This window comes from Hemiscyllium ocellatum, chromosome X (genome assembly GCF_020745735.1).
Source record: "Hemiscyllium ocellatum isolate sHemOce1 chromosome X, sHemOce1.pat.X.cur, whole genome shotgun sequence".
In the NCBI taxonomy this organism is placed as follows: Eukaryota; Metazoa; Chordata; class Chondrichthyes; order Orectolobiformes; family Hemiscylliidae; genus Hemiscyllium; species Hemiscyllium ocellatum.
This window is the reverse complement of record NC_083453.1, coordinates 22,082,695-22,102,943: the sequence shown is the minus strand read 5'-3', so window position 1 is coordinate 22,102,943 and position 20,249 is coordinate 22,082,695. Positions and strand designations below refer to the sequence as shown.

The 20,249-nt window shown below is 42.8% G+C and overlaps 1 protein-coding gene across 1 annotated transcript in view; it reads left to right on the top strand.

Moving 5' to 3' along the window:
• The window catches only part of LOC132805702 (arf-GAP with GTPase, ANK repeat and PH domain-containing protein 1-like), a 199,134-nt gene that overhangs the window by 132,299 nt on the left and 46,586 nt on the right, over positions 1–20,249 (top strand). The window contains exons 6-8 of the mRNA XM_060820893.1: positions 6,896–7,030; positions 12,357–12,481; positions 16,192–16,344. Of these exons, the coding sequence (XP_060676876.1) occupies positions 6,896–7,030; positions 12,357–12,481; positions 16,192–16,344 (413 nt within the window). The remainder of the gene's footprint in view (positions 1–6,895; positions 7,031–12,356; positions 12,482–16,191; positions 16,345–20,249) is intronic.

The window sequence follows — 20,249 nt, the reverse complement described above, 5'->3', positions numbered from 1 at the left end:
GTAAAGAGATTTTCCACACTTGTAGTTTTGCTTATTATAACACAGTCAGCTAGAATCTAAAGTACTAATAACCTGAGAATTTTTTTTTCAGCCAAATGCACTGTTCTTTTGAGACACACTGGTGTGGTTCAGTAATGCAGTCCCCCAGCAAGAGGAAACTAGAGATTAGATTAGATTACTTACAGTGTGGAAACAGGCCCTTCGGCCCAACAAGTCCACACTGACCCGCCGAAGTGCAACTAACCCATACCCCTACATTTACCCCTTACCTAACACTATGGGCAATTTAGCATGGCCAATTCACCTGACCCGCACACCTTTGGATTGTGGGAGGAAACTGGAGCACCCAGAGGAAACCCACACAGACACGGGGAGAACGTGCAAACTCCACACAGTCAGTCGCCTGAGGCGGGAATTGAACCTGGGTCTCTGGCGCTGTGAGGCAGCAGTGCTAACCACTGTGCCACCGTGCCATTCGACAAAAAAAAGTTTCAGCCTATTGTCCACCAGCTACACCATGTCCTCCAGGCATTGACTGTTTACTTGCAATACTATTCTCTGCCATCAACTGTATGACTCTATACAGTGCTCTGCTTAAGTGGTCATTTGTCACATGCAAGTCTACACAATAAGTATTGGTGCCACAGAAGGCAAATCCTGTTCTTGCCTGACACAGTTTCTCCCGCCATTCTGAAATTCCATTCCAATGCCTGCACATTTTTTTAAGTTTTAAAAATATACCTTATTCATAAAAGTCTTTATATATACATACAAAGTCTCTAAAGCAGTTCGGTTCTGTACAGTCTTAGCATATTGAAAACAAGCAAACTCCCGACAGTTCCAAAATGCCCAAAGTATCTCTTAGTTATGCATATATTTGAGGCACTAGGAGGGTTCGATAACTGAATGGACCCCCATTGTATTTTAGCTGAAAAACCTTAGACGATGATCTTTTCCCCACTGTGCCTTAGCTGCCCCAAGCCTTAGTGCATCTCTCAGCACGTAGTTTTGGACCATGGAATGTGCCAGTCTGCAACATTCAGTCAGGGTCAACTCCTAGCTCTGGAAGACCAATAGGTTTTGGGCAAACCCAGGAGAGTTTTTCACCGAGTTGATGGTCCTCCAGGTGGGGTCGATGTTTGTCTCTGTGGGCGTCCCAGGAACAGCCCGTTCCTGGGAATCATAGAATCAACAGAATCATAGAATTCCTACGATGTGGACACAGGCTCTTCGGCCCAACAAGTCCACACCGACCTTCCCACCCAGACGCATTCCCGTACTCTAATACTCTGCATTTCACCTTACTAATGCACCTAACCAACACATCCCTGAATACTAGGAGAAATTTAGCATGGCCAATTAACCTAACCTGCACATCTTTGGACTGAGGGAGGAAACCAGAGCACCTGGAGGAAACCCACGCAGACATGGGGAGAATGTGCAAACTCCACACCTACAGTCGCCTGAGGCTGGAATCGAACCTAGGTCCCTGGCACTGCTCACCACTGAGCCACCGTGCAAAGAGTACTGCTTCATGGATCTGCTTGAGATGAACCTCGACAAAAACCACTGCATCTCTTTCCAGACTTCCTTTGTGAAGTCACATTCCAGAAGGAGATGTGTGACAATCTCTATCTGCCCCCTGGGTGAACAGAGACCAGACAAACATGAAGGATCTCACAGGTAGTGCGCCTCTCACTGTCAGCCAAGAAATGTCTTGGTACTTATTGGAAAGTTCTGGCTATGAGAAATTCTGCCAAATGACTTTTTTTTAATTTCAAAAAATATACTTTATTCATAAAAATATTTTGACATCTATACAATTGGTGATCCCATTCATATGTATACATTGCATTTCTTTATATACAGAGATCAGACTTAATCATTTGTATATACAGGTTTGTATGTCGACCATCCAGATATTTAGCTGAGGAGTCAGTGGAGCCCAATTACTGGGTAGGCCTTCTGTTCTTCCTTGGCAGGCAAACCTTACACAGTGGTCTTTCCCCACCGCGCCTTTGCGGCAGCTGCCCCAAACTTCAACGCGTCCCTCAACACGTAGTCCTGGACCTTGGAATGTGCCAGTCTGCAACACTCAGTCGGGGTCAACTCCTTCAGCTGGAAGATCAACAGGTTTCGGGCCGCCCAGAGAGCATCCTTCACCGAGTTGATGATCCTCCAGGCACAGTTGATGTTTGTCTTGGTGTGCGTCCCAGGGAACAGGCCGTAGAGCACGGAGTCCTGCTTCACGGAGCTGCTCGGGACGAACCTCGACAAACACCACTGCATTCCTCTCCAGACTTCCTTTGTGTAGGCACATTCCAGAAGGAGGTGTGTGACAGTCTTGTCCCTTCCACAGCCACTTGGAGAGCAGCGTGCGGTGAGGCAGAGAGTCCGGGCGTGCATAAAGGATCGCACCGGCAGATCCCTTCTCACCACCAGCCAAGCCATGTCTTGGTGCTTGTTGGAAAGTTCTGATGATGAGGCATTCTGCCAAATGACTTTGAAAGTCTGCTCAGGGAACTGCTCAACAGGATCCGCCCTCTCCTTTTCCCAAAGGGTCTCAAGGACACTATGTGCTGATCACTTCCTGATGGACTTGTGGTCAAGGGTGTTTTTCTTCAAAAATTTCTCCAAAGAAGGACAGGTGTTACAGAACAGTCCAACTACTCGGAGCGTTCCGCGGCAGCGAGGCCAGGCCCATCCTTCACAACACCGGGGACAGGTAGAACCTCAGTACATAGTGACACTTGGTGTTTGCATACCGGGGATCCACGCACAGCTTGATGCAGCCACACACAAAGGTGGCCATCAGGGTGAGGGTAGCATTGGGCGTGTTTTTCCCCCATTGCCCAGGTCTTTATACATTGTGTCCCTTCGGACCCGGTCCATCTTTGATCTCTACATGAATTGGAAGATGACCGGGGTGACTGCGGCAGCACAGGTTCTGGGAATAGGCCAGACCTGTGCCACATATAACAACAATGACAGTACCTCACACCTGATGACCAGGCTTTTTACCCGCGATGGAGAGCGACCGTTGCTCCCATCTGCCCAGTTTCTGCTTCACTTTACTGATACACTCCTCCCAAGACTTGATGCACGCCCCAGCCCCCCCGAACCAAATACCCAGCACCTTCAGGTGGTCAGTCCTGACGGCGAAGGGGATCGGGGATTGGTCGGCCCAGTTCCTAAAGAGCATGGCCTCGCTCTTGCCTCAGTTTACCTTGGCTCCCGACGCCCGTTCGAACTGGTCACATATGCACATGAGTCTGCGCACAGACAGCGGATCCGAGCAGAAAACGGCGACGTCTTCCATGTACAGGGAGGCTTTAACCTGTAGGCCCCCGCTGCCAGGAATAGTCACCCCTCTCAGGCTCGCATCCTTCCTGATGGACTCGGCAAATGGCTCTATGCAGCACACAAACAAGGCAGGAGAGAGAGGACAGCCCTGCCTGACTCCGGATCTGACCGGGAAACTTTCTGATTCCCACCCATTGATTGAGACTGCACTGACAATGTTGGTGTAGAGCAGTCGGATCCAATTGCAGATTCCCTCCCCAAAGCCCATTTTGGAGAGGACATCCCTCATAAATGTAAGCGATATCCTGTCAAAGGCTTTCTCCTGGTCCAGGCTAATGAGGCAGGTGTCCACTCCCCTGTCCTGCATGTAGGCGATCGTATCCGTGACTTTGATAGTGGTCAGTATGGCAGATTAGAGTTGTAAAAGGCATTTATATAGTACTTTCATCTGCATATCAGGATGTTCCATTGCACTTTACAGTCAATGAAATACTGTTGTCATTGAAATATCAATCTCTGTTAATACTGTCTTTCTTCAACTTAACCTGTATATTTTTTAGCTGTGCTTTCTATAAATTGTGTTTTGGATATGCAGTTCAACTGGAAATATCAGATAAATGGTTTCAGTGTGAACATTTCAACAATAACCCATGCTGTGTATTGCTCTGGTTGGTCAGCTGGCGTGAATGGATTTTTTTTTGGTCTCTTTGTTTCTCTTCCACTTATTTTCTCCCCTCCCCCAACTCAAACGGCCTTTAAATTCCAGCTTTGTGATTGGCAAAAAGCCAAAGCAAAAAAATAAAGTATGCATATACTTTGTTAAAATTGAACTCTATAACAAAGCAGTGAATATCTTCATAACTCTTGAGACTACAACTTATTTTCTATCCCTTTTTTTTCTCTACACAACCTCTGAAGACAAGTCCACAGAAAAGTGGAGGGTATTTAAACCTCAAATATGTCCTCCGCTCATAAATTTTTATAAATGTGTGCAATTCAGGAGGGAAAATATTATTGGCTTGAGAGAAGCTGCAGGCTGGAAGCTTGTAAAGATGATCTTTAATGGGCATCAAATTATTTGATGATGTAAGGGTGTTGAATGTCAAATGGTATTTCACTGTTTGGCAGCACATCAAACGGCCTGAAACATAGCTGTGATCAACAGAGCATCAGTATCGTGTGTTGTTTTCCTTTTTTGTATTGAAAATCCGAGCTGGAGGACCAGCATCCACAATATGGGATACAAGAGTGAGTACAGATGAGAGCGGCCATTCAGTAGATCACAGGAATAACCCTTAAAGCCTGTTCTGACATTCAGTCAGATTGTGGCTGGTCTGTATCTTCACACCATTGATTCTGCCTTTGCTCCGTGTCTTGGGATACCCTCGTGCATCCAGTATTTATCAATCTTGACTTTGAAAGATTCAATTCATCCTTAGCTGTCTTGAGAGAGTTCCAGGTTTTCACTCACCTCTGTGTGAAGAAATCCTGACTTTACTGCTACATAGCCTTACTCTAAAATTAGGGTTTTGCATTGTTGCTTTGGATTCCAACATCACAGGAAATTATATCAAACCCTTTGAAAATTTTCAACACCTTTAATTTGATCCCCTCTCAAACTTCTAAACTCAAAACGATACCTACCACGTTTATGTAACCTGTCCTCATAATTTAACCCTTTCAGATCCAGTATCATGCTGGTAAACCTATACTACATCTCCTCCAAGACTAAATGTATCCTTTCTGAGATGCAGAAAACTGATGGGGTCTGACCAAGGCTCTGTACATTTAGCTCATTCATAAAAGCCTGCAGCTACCCTCACCTGAATTTAAATTGTTTCTATGCATTTTGTTTCCATTATCCTATCCAAAAGAGCATTCCAGATATTACTCGAAGCAAGATCTCCTTCGGTGTTGTGAGAGTAGATAAGAAGACAGAAAACTTGATAACAAGGTGATGCCGAGATTGGGTTTTCAAAGCCTGAAAATTATAGGAGGAGTGGGAGTCTGAGGAAGCTGAGGAATTGCAAACCTGTGGGAGAAAGACCATTACAGCAGGAGATAGTGTGATGGACGTAAGAAATAGGCGTGGGTGTGGGCCATCTGTCTCTTTAACCTGTTCCACCTAAGATTCCATTGAAGATCTATCTCCTATCTCAACTCCACTTTCCCTGCCCTATCTCTCAGTGCTCTAAGTGCCCAAAAAATCTGTTGATCTTGAATAAACTTGATGACTGAACATTAGCAGCCTTCTGAGATATAAAACTCCCAAGATGCATAAGTTTCTAAATTTTGACAAAATGTCTCCTGATCTGAGTCCAAAATGGCCAACTTCTTATCCTAAGATTGTGAGCCCTGTGGTTCTAGACTGCCCAGCCAACAGAGGAAAGCAGCCTCTCTGCAATCTACGTTCTCAAGCTTCAGAACTTTGTACAGCTCAATGGAATCACCCTTCATTCTTCTGACTTACATAGAGTAGAGAAGCAAAACATTGTGGATACTGGAAATCTGAAATAAAGACTGAAAATACTTAGGTCTGGCAAAAAATATAGTCCTGCTCTACTCAATTATGTAATCATTTCAATGCGGTGAAGGTAGAGGGATAACAATGGTCAGGTAGGATGACATGTTTAAAGCCTAGGGGCCCTGCCTGCATTCATTTCAATAACATAAAAAATTTATAAGCACAAGGTCAGTCTGAGTCAGGTCTTCAACATAGGCACATTACCAGTACCACACTACTCTATTATGTATACTTTTACTGGACAAAACTGCAAGGGGATCTGTTTCTTCTGCTGTAAGTGTTCTAACAATGTATTTCTTCATCACTAACCATTCCAATGATTGTTCTACTCCTGAAACTAGAAGACTTATTATTATAATAATGATTTTCAAAACAGCTCTATTATTTCATGACATGTGGGTATTCTTGGCAAAGCCTCCATTTGTTACCCATCCCTACTTTTCTTAGACAGAGGGCAGTTAACAGTCAGCCACATTGTTCTGGGTCACATGTAGGCCAGACCAGGTAAGAATGGTAGATCTCCTTCCATAAAAGACTAGATGGGTTTTTACAGCAATTGATGCTGATCATTACTGCTACTAACTTTCAGTTTCTGATTATCTTGTTAAAGTAAATTATTCAGACATGTTATGACACACTTCCATGGCAGATGAGGCTTGAACCCAAACCTTCTGACCCAGTAGTAGGAACACTGAAGCACATGACACCCTGAATTTGAGAATGATTTATTAATTGAATTTAAAAATCACCAGTTGCCATCGTGGGATTTGAACCCATATCTCCTGAATATTAGTCTGTGTGTCTATCAAGCTGGTGATATTACCACTGCACCATCATATTTGTATGACTTGGAAAACTATTTGACTGCAGAAGAGTTGTTCATTTATCTGGACAATCCAAGTAATCTTATTTGCCTTTGAATAGCAATTATATCAATAAATAACAATATATGGGATGTTAATATGCATGCATTGCAACCATAGAAGTTACAGTGGGACCGTTCTAGCAGGCACATGCCTTTCTGTACAGTATTTGCTGTCTGAAAGATTTCCTTCACTTACTTTACAGATGCAATCAGTGCTACCAATCCACGAGTCATTGATGATGCTCGGGCACGAAAACTCTGTGCTGACCTAAAACGCTGCATGTATTACGAAACATGCGCGACATATGGACTCAATGTTGATCGAGTGTTTAATGAAGGTAAGGACTTTGCTCCTGGCAACAGTGTTAAATCTGAAGTTCACCCTCAGGAACTGTCTTCAAATGCTATCAGAAAAGAGACAAGGAAAGTTGATGTGGGTAAACTGGGCTGAATGGTCTATTTCTGTGCTATAAAATTCTAATGAGTCAGTAAAGCAGCTGTTTTCCACAACATAGAACCGCAGCAGAACTACAGCACACAAAGGGGTCATTTGGTCTATCCATATCTGCGCTGGTTTAATAAATTGGCCACCCATTCTAGTTCCACTCTTGGTCCGGGCCATACAATTTATAACGCATCCAGTACAGATCCAAGTTCCTTTTAAATGAGTTGACCATCAAAATGGGCAGTGAGTTCCAGACACCTAATAGCCTTGGATGAAAACGCTTTTCCTGATATCCTCTCTAATCCCACTTCCAAGCGTCTTAAAAATGTGTACCCTGGTAATTGAGCTCTCCACTGTGGGAAACGGGTCTTTTCTGCCCAATTTATCCAAACCTAATGAAAACATAAATCTGTTCATGTACCAAGCGAGGTATATGGTATTGTAATAATCTTATTAAAAACAGCAATCTGGCAGCAACAATGTAAGCAGTCAGTGGCCTGTACTGTTTTATTCAGGCTGAACACTTGGTTTCCATTGACTGCCTATGAATATCTTCCTCACCATGGTTGTGAAGTGGTAGCCAGAAACCCGTGAGGAAGGCATAAAATAATGCAGATTGTTTCGTAAGTGCTTGCATATCCTCACATTAGAACTTTAGCTAATACTAAATTGGAAAAATTAAACAGTCCACAATGTTCCAGCCTAGCAGATCTTCCTTTGATCATCCCAAAAGATGACATAAGAAAGAAAGACGAGACTTGCATTTCTTTGGCACTTTTCATCATCTAAGGCTGTCTCAAATGCTTCACAACCAATTACGTATTTTTGAACATCCAAACATTCCTAACTTGAACCAAGCCCAAAACTGGTTCTTGATCCAGCAATACCTCCAGTTTATAATCCCTCCATGGTACTGTCCCTCCCTCATTCTGTAACCTTTGTCAGCTCCACAACCCTCTGGGATATCTGTTCCTCCAATTCTGGCTTCTTGAGAAATCTCAGTTTCCGGGTTTTTTTTTTCTGAGGGCTCCCTTGAGACTACATTTTGATTTTTGGGGCGATTTTTAAATTCTCACTAATTCCTTTCTTAGGCAATGCACTTACAGAGCAACATTACCGTCTGTATTTGTTTGATATGCTGTATAGGGTATTTGGAATCACACAGAAGCAGAATTAGAAAGGTTTATCAATATCCTCAATAATTATGAACCCTATTAAACTTAGAGCAGCAACACATAAGGAAAGCATTAATTTCCAGGATGCCACAGTCTTGAAATTGGCACAAGACAATAGGCTTAGATTAGCAAAATAACTGACATGCATTTCTACACCCAAAAACTCATTGCCCTGAACACACCTTCCACAGATTGGTGAGGTAACAACTAATAAATTTCAATCAAATATTCATAAAGCTGTAATATTTTAAACAAGTAGTTAATACCTTTTTTTTAACTGCATCTCAGATTTAAATTTTACAATTGACACAGCATCCTTTACAATTGCATCCATTACAATCTTTCTGACAGAGTAGCTCCTGAAGATGTGCGGCTTTAAACTAGAGATAGCACATCAATTTGCAAGTTATTAATTTCCTCAGTGATTTCAGATTTTCTTAGCTGCTCATTCACTGAGTGTTCCTTTGTTTACAGCTTGGAAACTGTTATCTTTACCTTGCAGCCTCTTTGTCTCTTCTCCTTCCTTGAAACCTGTCTCTATCAACCACCACTCTTTGAAGCCTCCCCCTCTCTCTCACCTCCCCCTGTGACCTCTCTCTCTCCAAGCCCCCATGAACCTCCCTCGATTCCAGCCAGTTTACGGCCTCCCAGCTCCCTTTGTGGCCTCCTTCTGTTCCATAGCCCATCTGCCCCGACCTCTGACCCGCTGCAGCTCTCCTGTCTCTCCCACCAGATACCCAGACCCCTTGTGGCCCCTCCATCTTCTTCACCCACCCCCCCCCCATCCCCTTCCAAACCTTCACTCTCTTTGTCCTCACCCCTCCTACCCCAGATCTAGTCCTCTTGAAGCCTGTACCCTCTCCCACCATTGGCAAGATCAAAATGATGGCTCTTCATTCCTCCTCCTGACATCGGCCAAAGGGCAGTTTCGGGCCATGGCACTCTTTCCTGGCCTCAGAGAAAAAGGTATTTGGCACCCAGACCCTGACCTCCCATACCCAGCCCTACTCTAGACTTTGACCACCCAGTTCCCAACCTTGCACCTCAGTTCTGGCCATACCCAGGTGATTCCCTCATTGCTAGCATTTATTTACCTAGCTGCCTGCTACTCCCCCAGCAGCAAGCATGGGAGACAATCAGGTTGTAATGGAGGGAATAGCTCCCCACCTTATCCTTCCACTCAACTTTTGGGTGCATTTTCCTCTGACTGGTTGCCCTGTGAATGAATTTTCCGGGGCAATTTGAGGACTTTTCTGGGTTGATTTGCAACTGCCCCCTTGTATTTCAAGCATTGTTCAATTGCTCACTCCAACATTGTCAGCTGCATGAGCCCTAATCTCTGGAATTCCTTCTGTAAACCTCCCTACCTCTCCCTGTCCTCTTTTAAACTCCTCCTTTAAACTTACCTTTGGCCAAGCTTTTGGTCATGTGTATTATTAAGTGGCTTGGTGTCCATCTTTATCTGGTAACACCCCTGTAAAGCCCCTTGGGATGTTTTACCATGTTACAAATATAAGTTGTTGTTTACATGTAATGTAGGGAAAGCTGAGAATGGAATATCTGTTTATAAGGGGAGTGGGACGGCGGGTTCATCGTGGTGGTGAATTCAGTACTTAGCCAGAATGTTGACCATGAATATGATATGGAACATGACTGTTTAGAAGCTAAAATACAAATGAAGTTTCAGCTCTTTTCTATTCACCTTTGAAGTGAATGACTGCCAGCCTCTAACAGCAGATTCTTGTGTGATGATCTTTGATGTGTAGACTAATGCTAATAATAATTGGCTGAATCTTGGGCAGTTGACAGCAAATCTTAATTCTGAAAGGAAGATGGGAACAGAAAGGCTTAGAGGAGGAAGATTAAATAAAGCACCCGTACTGTAACTGCTTCAGAAACAGCACAGCAAGCTGAATGTATGACAAGCTGATCCAGAAATGTCTATCTTTGAATTTTAAGAGAGAACAGGTTTGGTTGCTGGTAAGCTCTCTCGACTCTGAAGGACAACATGAGGTCGCAACTCAATGTTAATAGTCTTTTATTTCCATTTTTAGATATATCAGAATCATGATTTGGTTAGCTTTATAATCCAGGAGCAAACTTTAATATTTATTGCTCCTGATCCCAAATCTTTGCTGATCAGGCATGCATTCCCAAGGATTTTTCTACAATAGAAGATAGTCTTATCTTTTCTGTGTCCAGTGACAGAGGAATGCATGAGGCATATAGAGCATGTCCTTGTGTCTGTTTCAATAGTTGGTTTTTCCTGGAACTGTTGCTAGCCTTTTCCCAGAGGCTAGGTAAAAACAAAGACTGCAGATGCTGGAAACCAAAGTCTAGATTAGAGTGGTGCTGGAAAAGCACAGCAGGTCAGGCAGCATCCGAGGAGCAGGAAAATCGACGTTTCGAGCAAAAGCAACTTCATCAGGAATACAGGCAGAGAGCCTGAAGGGTAGAGAGATAAGTGAGAGGAGGGTGGGGGTGGGGAGAAAGTAGCATAGAGTACAATAGTTGAGTCGGGGAGGGGATGAAGGTGATAGGTTAGCGGGGAGGGTGGAATGGACTGGTGGAAAAGAATTCTGGATCAGTGGTGCTGGAAGAGCACAGCAGTTCAGGCAGCATCCAACAAGCAGCGAAATTGACGTTTCGGGCAAAAGCCCTTCATCAGGAAAAGAAGATAGGCAGGTAGGACAAGTCATGGGGACAGCTGAGCAGAGGCTGTTCGATGCACTCCCCATCAACCATGGCCAGGAGCCTTTCCTTCTCTTATTACTTGCTCTGGGTGTGTCAGAATAGTTTGCGAGGTAATAATCAACCTATTTGGCTGTGTTATGAACGCACCTTCCTTGACATCAAGTTCTGGAGTGGGATTGTAACCCAGAACCTCTATCTCTGAGGTAGGAAACTACCCATTGCGCCACAAGACTCCCAATGGAAGATAATTTAGGGCACAAATCAGGCACACCGACTAGCATCCCCAAGATTCCAAATCACACTCCAATTAGGTGACGCTTTGCACTAGGAAGGCTGAACCATAAAATTCACCCTGAGCCCTGTTTGGTGATTCCAGGGGATTTTCTCTCCTTCAACACTCTGTTAAGCTGCTTGAAGAATGCGGATTAACATGTGCACTGATGTAGAAATTTCAAGGGAATAAGTTAACTGCTTGTTGCTAATATCCCAAAGAGTAACTTAAGTGCCTTGGTATTTCTTAAACTATTGGCAAGTGGTGTGTGAGAGAATTCATGATAGAATAATCAGGCATAAACTCTGGATGGAGTTGGATTAACGGGCCAAATGGATGTCTCCCAACCGGATTTTCTCTTGCCAGTATGGGGCTGTAAAATAGTTTCTGCCTTCCTGGGAATTGTTGGTGCTTTGAGTGTTTTGAATTGTAATTATTTCTCTGTAGGCTGTAGGTGTTCAAGCCACCACCCACTTGATGACCATTTCAGAAAAACTTGCCAAAACAACTCTCCTTTTAAATGTTTTTGCCAATTAGCTGAAATTGGTTCATAATGAGTTGGAACTTGCTACCTGCATAAAAAGCACCCAAAAAAGGGCAGGATATTAACTTAAAGTTTCTTTGAGCAACTTTAAGGAAGAGGAAGTCTGGTGATGTTACCAATTTAGAATAGCAAAATTGGTTTTAAAGAGACAATATTCTTACAAAAATGTTGGGCAAAAAGCTTAAATACTGTACAATTTTTACCAAAACATGTTTATATAGTTTAGTTTTAACATTGTGTTTTTCGCACACATCGAGTAATCTTGGTGAAAAGGAGCTATCCCCTGTTCAGGCTGATGTTCTTCCTCATAAGTGCTCAATGAGATTCTTTAAGGCATTATGCCCATGTGTGCGACAGTCATTGACAATGGCCTCTCTCTATTTTTGTCAACAAGTTATAGGCTTCCTATTTATACTTGACAATTTGGCATATTTATTTTTATCTTCTAGTTTCAGAATTCTTTGTGTTCTTGTTAACTTAGTTAGAAAATGCAACTTCTCATCCAACAGAGGACTCACCTTTATTTTTCTTTCAGTCACACAGAAGATCTCAGCCATTAAGAAACAGCAACACCTTTTTGCTACATCATGCAAGTCGTTGCCAAGCTCTCCAAGCCATTCAGCTGCCTCTACCCCAGTGTCTACTATTCACAGCAGTCAGGTGAGTGAGGGAGACAGTGCATGTGAGAGCAAGCAGCAGAGCGTGATAAGCACAGGTAATGTGTGCTACATCCTCCGTCAATCATTGAAATAGTTTCGTGTAGAATGTTTTCATTAATGGGATGTGCAGGTCCAGAATTTATTGTCCATTCCATGTTGCCCTTGAGAAGGTGGTGGTGAATTGCTTTCTTGAACGGCTGAAGTTCATTTGGTCAATGGAAACCCCAGGATGTTCACAGTGGGGGAATTCAGCAATGGGCGTCATGCCATTGAATGCATGATTGAAATGCTGGGCAGTTTGCTCACTTCCAGGCCTCCAAAATCCTTGCTATCTGGGTGCTGCATGAAGTTGTCTGGAGAGGATACTTCCTCCAACTTCTCTTCCCCTATAAGGAAATAACTTTTTTCTTTTTTTAATTCCAAAAATAATGTTTATTCATTGGATTTTTAAAGGAACATAGCAGTTCAAATTTGATATTGCATGAAGTGCAAAACAGATCAGTCTTTTTCAATACAGTATATGAAGTGCCTCTGCATTTACAATTACAGGTTATAATTACAGTGTGCATTTACAATTCAGATCAAATATTCTTTGCTGCATAGAGCTCAAGGCATTTTACACAGGCTGCTGCCCCTCGTTATACTATGGTAGGAGGGCCTTAGAAAGTGGTCTTTCCCTGTTGAGCCTTTGTGGTGCTTGTCCCAAGCTTTAGTATATATAGTCCTCAGCATGTAGTCCTGGATAGACATTGGAAATGTGCCAGTCTACAGCACTCAGTCATTGACATTTCTTTGCAATAGAAGACCAGTGTGTTTCAGGCAGACCACAGAACGCCCTTCACCAAGTTGATGGTCCTCCAGCAGCAGATTGCATTTATCTCAGTATGCATTACTGCTAATCCATATAGAGCACTGAGACAAAAACAAGGCACTGCTTATATCTGCTTAGCATCTACTGGGCACAAAGTAAAGACTAGTCATTCAGTGTGTGGAGGCAGTTCAGGGACCCACATTCCAAGATACCCTTTTCAAAGTCAAGTCTATTGTCCAAAGTCAGTTCTCAGTCATACCAAGCTGTGTTCGCTTGGCATTTTGACTAAGCCAACTTATGTTGTGTCTTTTAGCTCTGGGCAAATTCACAATTAGCAGCCTTGCTCCAGGCATGTAATTAAAATATCACACAATTTCCAGCAAACCAAACAGCTGTTCTGTGTGATGTGTTCAACGGCTGAAACTAGACTTGTTTACTGTTTACCATTAAGCATCAATAATATCTTGTGGAAGTCTTTGCTATTGTGGATCGATGTGCTATGTAGTATGTTCCTCAATTAATGACCAGTGCATGTCCTCATACTTCAATCTATTTCACTGCCTTGTGGTTGATTTGGTTGAGAGCATACAACAAATGTTTTAGGTCAGCAGTATGTCTGACGCATATGTAAATAAATTGTTGTGTTTAAGAGTGTCTAAAGCAAAATGAGAAGTCCACAAAGGTGGAGTTTCTCTTTGCCCAACAAAGAATGCAGAATAAGGACATGTCTCACTCATCTAACTCCAGAAACGTTTACAGAATCCAGGCTAAGAACATCAGGTTTATATGGGATACTATTGGAGTTTAACCAGTTGAACCCTTGTAGTTTACCTATCCAACTAAAACCACCTGAAGTGTTGGGATATTACCTTTCAGAGTTTACGACAACTATGTGGGAAGAGTCCCAAACCTGAGTGATATTACTGTCTTTCCAGATGTTATCAATGATCTAGGCTAGCTGGTCAATCATCAATTATTTCTAGTTTCAGGTGGTGCCACAGAAGATTGAATTGGTTCTAAATATCAATCATTGTTGCAAGGTTTGTGATGGGTTGTAGCTCAGGTTGAGGTTTCGGGTGTAGGTTTGCTCGCTGAGCTGTAGGTTTGATACCCAGACGTTTCATTACCTGGCTCAGTAACATTATCAGTGGCGATCTCCAAGTGAAGTGAAGCTGTTGTCTCCTGCTTTCTATTTATATCTTTCTCCTGGATGGGGTTCCTGGGGGTTTGTGGTGATGTCATTTCCTGTTCGTCTTCTGAGGGGTTGATAGATGGCATCTAGATCTGTGTGTTTGTTTATGGCGTTGTGGTTGGAGTGCCAGGCCCCTAGGAATTCTCTGGCATGTCTTTGCTTAGCCTGTCCCAGGATAGATGTGTTGTCCCAGTCGAAATGGTGGCTTTTTTCATCCATGTGTAGGGCTACGAGGGAGAGAGGGTCGTGTCTTTTTGTGGCTAGCTGGTGTTTGTGTATCCTGGTGGCTAACTTTCTTCCTGTTTGTCCTACGTAGTGTTTGTGGCAGTCCTTGCATGGTATTTTGTAGATGACATTGGTTTTGTCCATGGGTTGTATTGGGTTTATTAAGTTCGTTAGTTTTTGTTTGAGAGTGTTGGTGGGTTTGTGTGCTACTAGGATTCCGAGGGGTTTTAGTAGTCTGGCTGTCATTTCAGACAGGAGAAAGATATAAATAGAAAGCAGGAGACAACAGCTTCGCTTCACTTGGAGATCGCCACTGATGATGTTACCGAGCCAGGTAATGAAACGTCTGGATATCAAACCTACAGCTCAGCGAGCAAACCTACACCCTGAATCAATCATTGTGATTCACCCAACAGCCTCCTAGATCACAGAGATCCATCTATCACCTCTCTCTGGGTGGCACTAACCATCTGATCATTAGACAATTGATTAATGTTGTTTTAAGCCCTCAACATCTAAACAGTAGGTAATAAAAGATCCTCATAACAGGTATGAAGCAATAACATTTCTCCATAAGATGTGTGCATTGTTATTACACTGCAGCGTAATTGTGTAACACTAACTGGAGGTACAGAGCTTCAGCAATGTATTTTTGCTTTCTGAAAAACAGTGGTGTCTGCGCTGAACCTGGATATGTGATGAAGGATTGTTTTAGTCAACCTCAAAGGAACTCCTTGCAGGAGTAATCATCCAAAATCTGAGGCTTCTTTTTTGAGACAACAGGCAAGGTGTACCCAGAGCAGCTTACAATGTGTCAGTCGTCTTAATGTCCAGGTTCTGTGCCATGTTTCAGGCTTATTAGTCCTTAATAGCTTAACCCTTGTGGCACAATGTGACCCAAATGAGTTCTTTTCGGGCATGAATGGGCTGCCCCTTACCTCTTGGAATATATCAAGAATGGACTGTGTTCTGTGTTCAAGTGTGTTCTTTCTACATCAATGGTGATTATGAGCAAACTGCTGCAAAGGGGCAGCTCCCTTAGCACCATCTGCATTGACCAATAATACAGAATCACACTGAGTAGAGTTTTGTAACAAAGGGATGTGCCTTCAAATCCAATGTGACTTAGAAGAGTTATAGTCATAGAGACATACAGCATGGAAATAGACTCTTCGGTCTAACTCATCCACACTGACCAGGCATCCCAATCTGACCTTGTCCCATTTTCCAGCATTTGACCCATATTCTTTTAACCCTTTCCTACACATATATCCATCCAGGTGCCTTTTAAATGTTGTAATTGTACCAGCCGCCTCCACTTCCTCTGGCAGCTCGTTCCATACAAACACCACCCTCCGTGTGTAAAAGTTACCCCTCATCTTAACCTATGTCTATTAGTTTTGTTCTGGAAGAATCTTACTACTTGATCTTTAAATTGTTAATGTTAACTTCATTTAAATAATTCTTTCCTCACCTTTTGTAGGCAAGCAATGGTGGAAACGTGAGTGATTATTCATCTTCTCTTCCCTCCACTCCGAACATCAGTCACCGGGATCTGCGGTCTGATGTTTGCCAAGCCTCTGGTACTCCAGGTTCTGTCCGCAAACATTCAAAAAGACGTTCAAGTCTTTTCGCTGTAAGTATTTGTTGGATTCCACGAGCTGTTTAGGAAATAGCTCACAAGATTTTCAAGAGAAAATTGCAAATATTTTCTAGCACTAAGTGTTTATCCTTCTTAGAGAGCATTCACTTGATAGTAAATTGGCTGAGTGCCAATAGGTTGAGATGCTGCTTACACTTGGTGTTTGCTGTTATGCAGTGTTGTATTTGTGAGAAGTGTTCCCAATGAAATGGAAACTAATGGGCATCCTGCCAGCTTAGAGGGTTCAGTGATTAATTGCACCATGTGACGTGATGCTGCACCATACATTTGGAAGGTCTTCAGGGCACTATCCCAGGATGAATTTGCTAGTCTAATCAGAGTGAGGCATATTAGAATTGGCCTATTTGATTTGGAGAACTGGATTGCCAATGATGGGGTTTGTAATGATTAACAGCTCTGGATGTTCTGAGAAAGTGAACATAAGAAATAAAAGCCAGAGTAGGCGGGTTGGCCCCTCACGCCATCTTTGCCATTCAATAAGATAGTGGCTAATCTTCAACCTCAAATCCATACAGGGATATTAACTTAGTGACTCTTTGCACCAACTGGAGACTGATAGCTATTGGATTATCAGTGGAAAGCCATATTCTGATATTAAAAAAAAACATGGTGCAGCCAACATGGTTAAGTTTTTGGATAATTACCAAGTTGGTGTCATTCTGTGATACTAAAGATTTAATTTGCTCCACTGATCTGCTGGAAATTGGATGTCCCAAGGCTAAGGTGGGATGCCTCTGACTTACAAGTGGATTGTAAGGAATTTACATTCCCATCCCTTGCCATTCAGAGCCATTTACCTGGCCATCTCCTATCATTCAGAGATAATTTACATGTGCATCATCATCCTATTCAAAATCAGTAAGAACATTACAGTTGGAATTTTGACTACTCCCTGTAGTTAAAAAAAAAACAATTTACAACAGATTTGACCATCAAGGGATGATTTACATTATATTTTTTCTGGAAATGGTGTGTTCACTGCATTGTGTCTTGAGGGGCATGTGACTGTGGGGGAGTGACTGGAGGTTGTCTTGTGAGCATTACTGACTGTGATGTAAAGATTTTGTATAAAGGAAGAACTGTTTCCTTTGTTCAGAGAGACCGCTCGGCATGCTTTGCAAGCATGGCGAAGAGTTTTAAGAGTTTCTCCAAAGTTTGTACTGTATTTGCTTAATTTGGTTGTTGTTCACAGAAGTTGGCATATTGCAGTTGCATCAAGTGTGTAAGAATCTCAGGAAAAAGAACTTAACAATTCAACTGTCCTGTCGTGCTCAGTGGCCCAATTATACATCCCATTACCAGTAATTGTTTCTTGGACTTTTATACAGAACATTCTACTGCCAACAGGGATCAGTACCCCTGGTTTGATATGCTTTAATTAATATGCTGTCTTTGGAGGTGGCAGGTGGGTGTAAGAGAAAAATCTTTATGTTTAAAGCGTGAAGCCAAAATATCAAAGTGCATTAACTAATCTGGTTGAATCCTGACAAGTACTTTAGACATGGAGCTATGAGATTTAAAGCTTCAGTTCAGGTGGAAATGAATCAGAATTTCCGTAACCTGTGGATTAGTGGTCATTTCTTAGATCTTCGATTAATTGCACTTCAGTAAATTCAGTTTATATTTAACTAAGAGGAATTTTAGATTATGCTGCTTTCATTTCTGTTCTTTCTGACTGTCCCTCTGCCTCATTGTCTTTCCTCCATTACAATCTTTCACCATCCTGTTTATTCCTCTCTTACTTTTGGAAGTCTGTATTACATTTCAGACAAAACATCATCATTGGTTCAAGTACAACATTTAAATTAATTATAACAATTTCAGACTCTTTAATCATCAACAATTACAGAACAAAACCACTTTGATTTCCTGTAACTCTTTTCCAGATATTAGTATCAACCAGCAGAAAAGTAACCAATAAAATGGGCAGCACAGTGGCAGTGGGCAGCATGGTGGCACAGTGGTTAGCACTGCTACCTCACAGCACCAGAGACCCGGGTTCAATTCCCGCCTCAGGCGACTGACTGTGTGGAGTTTGCACATTCTCCCCGTGTCTGCGTGGGTTTGCTCTGGTTTCCTCCCACAGTCCAAAAATGTGCAGGATAGGTGAATCAGCCATGCTAAATTGCCCGTAGTGTTAGGTGAAGGGGTAAATGTAGGGGAATGGGTCTGGGTAGGTTGTGCTTCAGCAGGTCGGTGTGGACTTGTTGGGCTGAAGGGCCAATTGTAAGTAATCTAATCTGTAAGTAAATTACTCTTTTATAAACAAACTCTTTAAAACATAGAAACTAGGAGTAGGCCATTCAGCCCTTTGAGCCTACTCCCCCATTCAACCTGATCATGACTGATTATCAAACTTAGTTCCCTGTTCCTACTTTCTCCCTATATCCTTTTGATGCTTTTAGCCCTAAGAACTATACTTAACTCCTTCTTGAAAACATGCAATGTTTTGACCTCAGTCGCCTTCTGTGGTGGAGAATTCCACAGGCTCCCCACTCTCTGGGTGAAGACATTTCTCCTCCTCTCAGTCCAAAATGGCCTACTCTGTTTTCTTAGACTGTGACCCCTTGATTCTGGATTCATTGGTCATCAGGACCATCCTTCCTGTATTTACCCTGACTGGCCCTGTTAGAAGTCTATAGGTTTCTATGAGATCTCCCTCCCCTCATTCTTTTAAACTCCAATGAATACAATCCTAACGGATCCAGTCTCTCTTCATACGTTAGTCCTGCCATCCTAGGAATCAGCCTGGTAAACCTTCGCTGCATTCCCTCCATTGCCAGCACAGATACAGAGACCAAAACTATGCAAACTATGTGCCAGGTGGGGTCTCGCCAAGGCCCTGTACAATTACAGTAAGACATCCCTGCTCCCTGTTTGAGCAATCCTTTCAAACAGAATAAAGTGAAAAGAATCCCAATCAAAATTATGAAATCTGTCCACTAAGTTGTCTCTGCAACATTTTAATACTATGCAATAATGTTTCCTTCTAGAGAGAACTGTCCATCAGAGCTTTTGAATTTTAATAGTTCTGTGATCTTTAGTTGCTGACCTGGATTTTGCTGGCCATTTTGCAGTCTCTCCCTTGGAGTGTCAGGGTTAGGGTTAGGATTATTGATCGCTGTGCCCTGTATTCACTCTGAGCAATTGAAGACAACCTGGCTTCTTTAAATTTCTTTGTGAAATGTGGGCTATTGCCTGTCTGTAGTTGCCTGTGAGAAGGTGGTAGTGAACTGACTTCTTGAACCTCTGCAGTGCACCTGCTGGGGGTTGACCCACAATACCATTCAGGATTTTGACCCAGTGACATTGAAGGACCGGTGATATATTTCCAAGCCAGGATGGGGAGGGGCTTGGAGGGGAGCTTGAGGGTGGTGGTGTTCCCATGTATCTGCTGCCCTTACCCTTCTAGATGGAAATGGTTGTGGGTTTGGAAGGTGCTGTCTGATGATCTTTGGTGAATTTCTGCAGTGCCTCTTGTAGATAGTACACACTGTTGTTACTGATCATCAGCGGTGGAGGGAGTGGGTGTTTGTGGATATTGTGCCAGTCAAGTGGGTTGCTTTGTCCTGGATGATGTCAAGCTTCTTGAGTGTTGTTGGAGCTGTACTCATCCAGGCAAGTGGGGCATATTCCATCACACTCCTGACTTGTATCTTGTAAATGATGGACAGGCATTGGAGAGTCAGGAGGTGAGTTACTCCCCACAGTATTCCTAGCTTCTGACCTGCTCTTGTAGCTACTGTGTTTATGTGGTGAGTCAAATTGGGTTTCTGGTCAATGATAACCCCAGGATGTTGATAGTGGGGAATTCAGTGATGGTAATACCTTTAAATGTCAAGAGGCAGTGGTTAGATTGTCTCTTATTGGAGATGGTC